The sequence below is a fragment of the Drosophila virilis genome, chromosome 3 (assembly GCF_030788295.1).
Source record: "Drosophila virilis strain 15010-1051.87 chromosome 3, Dvir_AGI_RSII-ME, whole genome shotgun sequence".
Taxonomy (NCBI): Eukaryota; Metazoa; Arthropoda; class Insecta; order Diptera; family Drosophilidae; genus Drosophila; species Drosophila virilis.
The window spans coordinates 11,841,009-11,848,537 of NC_091545.1; the positions used below are offsets into that span (position 1 = coordinate 11,841,009).

Here is a 7,529-nt window from a genome sequence, read left to right on the forward strand (position 1 = left end):
ATCAATTTACGAAATGGTTAACAACAATGTCAAACATATCGCTACATACTATTCCCGGCCAGAGATCCGCTGCCCCATCGCAAACTTTCCACATATAATGCGCCGGCAATCGAGCAACTCCAACAGTTCGCTGAAAATTTCATTTCAGTACAGTCATCAGCTTCCGCCGGACAATGAGACAATTCGTAAGACCCGCCGGATTCTCTTCGCTAACATATTTTGATAACATTATTCATTGTACATGCAGCTGATGTTTGTGGCCATGTGCGCCGTGTGCACGGCGGCTCCAGCTCCGGCTGATATTAAAGAAGCTGAACTAGCTCGTCCCAGCCCTATTAATCCGGCTGTTCTAATTGATCCAAAGCCTGCCGACAGGGTTGTGCTGCTGGGTGAGCCCGAGGTCAAGCATCGTCAGAAGCGCGATGAAGCTGCTCCTGCCAAGCCGCATTCTATCCAGGCGCATGAGCTCCTGGAGCATAATCATCACAGCGACCAGACAGATAAGCCAACTGGACACGAGGCCATTCAGCACGAATCCACAAAACCGAAGCGCGAGTCCCCACCAAAGCCAGCTGGACATGAGGCTGAGCAGCATGATGCTCCTGCCCACCATCATGATTCTCCAATAAGCGATTTGACACACGCTGCTACACAACACGATCCCAAGAAGTCGAAGCGCGAGTCACCATCGAAGCCAGCTGAACATGAGGCTGAGCAGCACGATGCGCATGCCCACACTCATGATGCCGCTCCAGCCGCCGTTTTGGGACACGATCGCGTACAGCACGAATCCACAAAACCCAAGCGCGAGTCACCATCGAAGCCAGCGGGACATGAGCACGATGCTCATCATGATGCCGCACCAGCCGCCGTTTTGGGACACGATCGCGTACAGCATGAATCTGGAAAACCGAAACGCGATTCACCACCAAAGCCGGCTGGACATGGGGCTGAGCAGCACGATGCGCATGCCCCCACTCATGGTGGCCCAGCTAAACCCCTGATTCTTCCTATATCCGCTGGACCGCATGATGGCCATTCGCGTCATCAGCGCGACATTCCTGTGCCCACAGAAATCAAGACCACAGCTGCCCCAATCGAGCACAAGGACAAGCCCCAAGTGGAGGATTTGAATGCCCAAGTGCCGGCTGCTATCAGTAGCACCCCTCACAGTCCACTGCGTCATCATCCGGTGCCCGTTTCGGAGCTTTTCAACAAGCCCAAGACCAGCGTCTAGCTCTAAAGAGGGCAAGGAGAGCAAGGAAGCCAAGGCCTAAGTCACGACCTCAACTTTCCTGTTAATTGCTTCAGCATGTTATGAGGAAGAAAACAAATCGAAGTCAAAAATAAAATAAAAATTTACAATATGAACACACTCAAAAAAGCTATTTGCTAATTATTAACTAAATATCTAGTTAAAGCTTACGCACAGACCCTCGCCTCAGCCGCCCCCGCATGGCGCCATGTCAATATATGCATTCGGACATATAAAAATATGTAATCAACTCACCTGACCGGCTCCACCTTGAGCCAAGATTAATTCGCATTCAATATTCATGCATTTAGTATAGATTCCGAGTAACATGTTGTATATGTCAAAAGATGCTGCGCTGATCTTTAGAGCTTACAATTAGCCCGCTCTGTCATTTGAAACATCAAGAGGCAAATTAAATATACATACAATAATGTTGATACAGAAACTCGCCCGCAACACAGCCTAAAGCTAGTGCGGCAATTATCACTAGTGAATTGATTTACAAACTGGTTAACGGCCACGCCCACACCTGGAGCCCTCCAGTTTCCCGACTAGAGTGCCGTTTACGCCGCCTCATCGCGGACTTTCCATATAATGCGCCGACAATGCAGCAAATCGAACAGTTCGCTAAAACTTTCCTTTCAGTACAGTCAAGTTTCCGCCAGAGAATGAGAAAATTCGTAAGAGCCGCTGGATTTTCTTCGCTAACGTTTCCTAATATCATTATCCAATGTACATGCAGCTGATATTTGTGGCCCTGTGCGCCGTGTGCACGGCGGCTCCAGCACCGGCTGACATTACGGAAACTGGAAATGCTACTGTCCGCGCTATTCCGCCCATTTTGAAGGAGCTGCTCGAACCGGCGGCGAAATCAATTGGAACCGAGCTCGTTCCGGCTGAATCCACAAAACCAAAGCGCGAGTCACCAGCAAAACCAGCTCATGATGAGCCAGCCGTACCCGAATTCCTTATTCCACTCATTGAGCCGGCTGACAACAAGTCAGCGCGACATCAGCGCGACATTCCAGTGCCCACGCAGGCTAAGACGACCACAGCTGCACCAAATGAGGAACAGGAAAAACCTCAGCAGGAGGACGTGAATGCGCACGTGCCAGAGGAAGACAGCAACACCAGTCTTAGACCACTGCTTCATCATCCAGTGCCCATTTCTGAGGTTTTGAACAAGCCCAAGACCACCGCCGAGCCCAGCAGCAGCAGCAGCAGCAGCAGCAGCTCTGAAGAGAGCGAGAAAATCAAGACCTAAGTCACGAGCTCGACTTTCCTGTTAATTGCTTCAGCATGTTACGAAAAAGAAAACAGATCGAAGTCGTAACAAATAATTAAAAATGTACAATTATATTAACACGCTCACAAAACTCATCTGCTAATTATTGACTAAACATCTAGTTAGGCGTTATGCGCCGACAATCGTCTCATCAGCTCGGCTGCCAAAGTACTCGTCCGATTTGAATATGGGCACCGGTTGGAACTCGCCTTCGACCAGATTAGTTTTGGGCGGCGTGGCAGACGCATCTGTGGCGGCTAGCCTGGCCCTTAATGGTTTTAGTAGCAAGCCCTTTATGCTGTAGTCGGCTATATTGAGCTCCTGCTCAGCCACATCCACGGATCGCTCTACCTCGTTCAGGTTCTCGTTCACCGTGGCCACAAACTGTTCCAAGTTGTCGATTCGCTGGCGCAGCTCCCCAAAGTTTTCGCCAAAGCTGAGAATGCTGCACACATGATTGGCCATGATACTGTTAGACTCCGCGCGCACCTAATACACATTAATTAATTCAATTCATTTGTTGTGTTAGTGTATGTTTCCGCGACTTACGGAGGCCAGAACCGTTTCAAACTCGTCTAGACGGGCCAGCATGTCGTCTATGTTGGTGCAGAGCGGATTAATCTGTCATTGATGGACATTTTAGTTAGCAATTGAAAGCATTGTTATTGAACTATAGGCACCTCCTTTTCCAGATCCGCGCTTTGTATAATTTTAGCATAATCCTTTGCAGTCTGTTCAACCATTTCGTTTTGTCATCTGTTGCTGCCAACAGACAAAATATCAACAAGACGCAATCGATAACCGATGAAACAATAATCGATAGCAAACAGTATTTGACAGCACTGCTTGGCGTCAAATAGAATGTTGAAAATGTATGGCATTGCGCTAAAACGTGATCACAAATTAATTTTAAAAATTACGCTTAATACATGCTGAAGCACTAAGTTAACTTGCTGATCAGTTGAAAATTTCGATTTGTTCGTCGTTTAACTATCGCAGCGTAACTATCGTAGATATATCGTTACCTTCCGGACACCGCTTAGTTTCAGTGCTGGGCAACGACAACTCTGATTAGGTTGGCAACAATGCGCATCTTGCAAATTCTATTCTCGCGTATGTTGTATTGATTTGTGCTTCGTTTTAAAAAGCAAGAGGAATTTCGAGCCCAACGCAGCCATGAGCAACTACCGCGGCATCGGAGGCGGCGGCTTCCCCTACAAGAAGCAGCCCAGCGGCGGCAATAACATGAGTGCAGTGCCCCCGCCGCCGGCTTTAACCAACAGCCGTGGAGGCGGGGGATTTCGATTCAGCTTCAACCAGGCCAGAGGCGGTCTGGCATCTGGTGCTACAGCGAGTGGGAGCACATCGAAGCACGGCTACTCGACGCTCGAGTCGATTAGCCAGTACACGAACTCCACAAATTTTGTGGGCAAGCGCAAGCAGCACATGGACGACGATTATTTTGACGACGATGATGAGCCGCAGCAGCAGAAGGCCCAGCCGGAGCAGGCTTATATACCGGCGCCTGGATCGCCGGGCGCGATACCGAACGCCAAGGATGACACCGACTCCGATGAGGATCCGTTGGAGCAGTTCATGGCTGGCATCAAACAGCAGGTGGAGAAGGAAAAGGTGCGCGCGACAGATCCGCAGCAAAAGGCAAGCGTCGCGCCGCTGGAGAAGAAGGGCGTGCGCCACGACATTGATGACGAGGACGATGAGGAGAGCTACTACCGCTACATGGAGGAGAATCCCAATGCGGGTCTGCGCGACGAGGGCTCCGATCAGGAAATCGAATACGACGAGGACGGCAATCCCATAGCACCGCCCAAAAAGAAGGATATTGATCCACTGCCGCCCATCTATCACTCGGAGATTGACTACGAGCCCTTCGAGCGTAACTTTTACACGCCCCACGAGGACATCGCACAGCTGGACGAGGAGCAGGTGCGCGAACTGCGTCGCACGCTGGGCGTCAAGGTGAGCGGCGCCCTGCCACCCAAACCGGTCAGCTCCTTCGGCCATTTTGGCTTCGACGAACAGCTGCTGAAGTCCGTGCGCAAGGCGGAGTACACACAGCCCACGCCCATACAGGCGCAGGCAGTGCCCGCAGCTCTGTCCGGGCGTGACATCATTGGCATTGCCAAGACGGGCTCCGGCAAGACGGCTGCGTTTATCTGGCCGCTGCTCACCCATCTGATGGATCAGCGCGAGCTGCGCCCGGGTGATGGACCCATTGGCCTGATCCTCGCGCCGACGCGTGAGCTCTCTCTACAGATCTACAACGAGGCCAAGAAATTTGGCAAGGTGTACAACATAAATGTGGTCTGCTGCTATGGCGGCGGCTCCAAATGGGAGCAGAGCAAGGCGCTGGAGCAGGGCTGTGAGATTGTGGTGGCCACGCCCGGGCGCATGATTGACATGGTCAAAATGAAGGCCACCAACCTGAGGCGCGTCACATTTCTGGTGCTCGACGAAGCCGATCGCATGTTCCACATGGGCTTCGAGCCGCAGGTGCGCTCCATATGCAACCATGTGCGTCCAGATCGCCAGACGCTGCTCTTCTCGGCCACGTTCAAGAAGCGCATCGAACGCCTCGCCCGCGACATTCTCACCGATCCGGTGCGCATTGTTCAGGGCGATCTAAACGAGGCCAATCAGGACATCACTCAGCATGTTTACGTTTTTCCGAATCCGCTGCAGAAGTGGAACTGGCTGTTGTGCCATCTGGTGAAATTCCTCTCCGAGGGCGCCGTCCTGGTCTTTGTCACCAAGAAGGCGGACGCGGAGACGGTGGCCAACAATTTGATTGTCAAGGAGCACAACTGTCTGCTGCTGCACGGAGACATGGACCAGGCGGACCGCAACAAGGTCATCACCCAGTTCAAGCGCAAGGAGTGCGACATTCTGGTGGCCACCGATGTGGCCGCCCGTGGCCTGGACATACCCCACATACGCAACGTGGTCAACTATGACATTGCCCGGGACATTGACACGCACACGCATCGCATTGGACGCACGGGCCGTGCGGGCGAGAAGGGCAATGCCTATACCCTGGTCACCGATAAGGACAAGGAGTTTGCTGGCCATCTTGTGCGCAATCTGGAGGGCGCCGATCAAACAGTGCCCGACGATCTCATGGAGCTGGCCATGAAGAGCTCCTGGTTTCGCAGCTCGCGCTTCAAGCAGGGCAAAGGCCGAAAGCCCGCCAACAATTTCATGGGCCTGGGTTATCGCGAACGCTCTGGCAATGAGGGAAGCGGCGGAGGAGGTGGCGGCGGCTCCTCCGCTGGCCTTGGCAAAGGTCCAGTTGCCGATTTGAACAAGTCCGGCGCCGGACCCGCAACGGATCGCTATTCGGCCATGCGGCAGGCCTTCCGTTCGCAATATAACTCACAATTTCGCGCTTCCAGCGATCGCACCTGGGAGCAAACGGTGCCGGAGACGGGTGTCTTTGCAGCGCCGCCGCCGCCACCACCAAGCGGCGGTGGCTCCTCCAACTCCAACTGCGGCAGCAACAGCAACAGCAATCAGGATGCGAAGCGTGCCAAGAAGAGTCGTTGGAACTGAAAACCTGAATCGAAAGCAATCCTCCTTTAATTTCATATTGTTTAATGTGTATTTGCTTTTGTTTCGTTTAAAATTACAACTTAAAGGCTACCATTAAATATATATATATATATATAATATATATTTATATATATATATATATATATATATATATATATATATATATATATATATATATATATATATATATATATATATATATCCATTATATATATTATGTTAGGGAAATACTCGTATATACACGCTCCATTCACACTCAGCCAATGCCGATTCAATAAAAATGTCATTAATTGTAATTCTGTATCATTTATTTTTGTTTTTTTGTTTTTGTTTTCGTTTTTGTTTTTATGTGTATTTTATTTTGAATAAAATCACATTTGCGCATATTCCATGGCCTTAACTGACCCCGAACCGGTTCCAATTTTGTTTGTCGTAATTTTACTTAACCGCAATTTCTCGCAGTGCATTGTTCAATAACGGTTTCGATGCTCTCCAATCGAATCGAACCGATCTGGCAGCTCGCTAAAAAACTACCGTTAAAACTGTGCACTGCAAAAACAATGTGGCCGAGTTATATATATTTTTGTTTTTATAGTATTTTTTAAGATTTTGTTTTTCTTTAGCGTTTTTTTTTTTTGGGGTTTTTTTCGTTTTGTTTTTTTTTTTGTAGAAGCGAGAAAAATGTCGAAGCTATTCGTAAATTTATGAAATATTGTTTTACAATGAAACCACTACGATTTTTTTTTTATGTTTTTGTTTTTCTCCTTGTGTTTTTTCGTTTTATGTTGTTGTTTTTTTTTTTTTTTTTTGTTCAATAAGAGTACGACGATAAGCATTATATAATAATTTAGCATATGGTTTGATATAACATTGAGAAAAGTTGAGATTCATTTAACTACCACATTGACGAGATTTTGCATAATTGTTTTAAGCTTTTTGTTTTTCGTTTTTTTTTTTTTTTCTTTGACTTTTGAATAGCTCGAGAAGCAATTAATTCGCTTAAAAATTTTGCTATGTTGTGTTAATTCTTTTAATCGTTTTCGTTTTCGTTTCAATTTTGTTTCCATTTTATATGCATAATTATAATTATAATTATATCATATAGTTGTTTTTCTTTTCGGTGTGTGTGTGTGAGTGTGGATATATATTATTTATGTATAAAAATTGGTCCATGTTAACCACATCGTACAAAGAAAAAAAAAACACAAAAGCATAAACTGAAATGAGGGAAATAAAATAAGAGGAACCAAAGAAAATAAGGCATACGAAACTCAAATTGTTTTTAAACAATACTCTTTTATATATGTATTTTTTATTTATATATATATATTAATTAATTTTTTTTTTTTTTTTTTTGTTTGTGTTTTGTTGTTGCCGCATGTAACATACATTTCGATATATACAAGTTTATGTTTATTT

General features: G+C 47.4%; 4 protein-coding genes across 4 annotated transcripts; 3 read left to right on the forward strand and 1 right to left on the reverse strand.

Moving 5' to 3' along the window:
* The first annotated feature begins 50 nt into the window (after positions 1-50).
* LOC6622857 (submandibular gland secretory Glx-rich protein CA) lies at positions 51-1,371 on the forward strand. Its single transcript, XM_002047186.4, has 2 exons — positions 51-185; positions 248-1,371. The coding sequence occupies exons 1-2, from the start codon at positions 174-176 to the stop codon at positions 1,235-1,237; spliced, it is 1,002 nt and encodes a 333-aa protein (XP_002047222.3). The 5' UTR covers positions 51-173; the 3' UTR covers positions 1,238-1,371.
* A 430-nt stretch (positions 1,372-1,801) lies between these two features.
* LOC6622947 (uncharacterized) lies at positions 1,802-2,631 on the forward strand. The gene is made up of 2 exons (XM_002047187.4): positions 1,802-1,935; positions 1,998-2,631. The coding sequence occupies exons 1-2, from the start codon at positions 1,861-1,863 to the stop codon at positions 2,517-2,519; spliced, it is 597 nt and encodes a 198-aa protein (XP_002047223.2). The 5' UTR covers positions 1,802-1,860; the 3' UTR covers positions 2,520-2,631.
* On the reverse strand, positions 2,593-3,367 carry Blos4 (biogenesis of lysosome-related organelles complex 1 subunit 4). Its single transcript, XM_002047188.4, has 3 exons — positions 3,221-3,367; positions 3,090-3,161; positions 2,593-3,029 (listed from the first exon to the last, which is right to left on the reverse strand). The coding sequence occupies exons 1-3, from the start codon at positions 3,281-3,283 to the stop codon at positions 2,670-2,672; spliced, it is 495 nt and encodes a 164-aa protein (XP_002047224.1). The 5' UTR covers positions 3,284-3,367; the 3' UTR covers positions 2,593-2,669.
* A 203-nt stretch (positions 3,368-3,570) lies between these two features.
* LOC6622497 (ATP-dependent RNA helicase DDX42) lies at positions 3,571-6,220 on the forward strand. Its single transcript, XM_002047189.4, has one exon. The coding sequence runs from the start codon at positions 3,717-3,719 to the stop codon at positions 6,108-6,110; it is 2,394 nt and encodes a 797-aa protein (XP_002047225.2). The 5' UTR covers positions 3,571-3,716; the 3' UTR covers positions 6,111-6,220.
* The last annotated feature ends 1,309 nt before the right edge of the window (positions 6,221-7,529 follow it).

Bases quoted from the DNA above. Each gene is read 5' to 3' on its own strand.
- Blos4 (XM_002047188.4), bottom strand. From the start codon at position 3,283: ATGGTTGAACAGACTGCAAAGGATTATGCTAAAATTATACAAAGCGCG. The intron at 3,162-3,220 runs GTGCCTATAGTT...CATCAATGACAG, and splicing joins GCGCGGATCTGGAAAAGGAG to ATTAATCCGCTCTGCACCAA. The intron at 3,030-3,089 runs GTAAGTCGCGGA...AATGTGTATTAG, and splicing joins TTGAAACGGTTCTGGCCTCC to GTGCGCGCGGAGTCTAACAG.
- LOC6622497 (XM_002047189.4), top strand. From the start codon at position 3,717: ATGAGCAACTACCGCGGCATCGGAGGCGGCGGCTTCCCCTACAAGAAG.
- LOC6622947 (XM_002047187.4), top strand. From the start codon at position 1,861: ATGCAGCAAATCGAACAGTTCGCTAAAACTTTCCTTTCAGTACAGTCA. The intron at 1,936-1,997 runs GTAAGAGCCGCT...ATGTACATGCAG, and splicing joins GCCAGAGAATGAGAAAATTC to CTGATATTTGTGGCCCTGTG.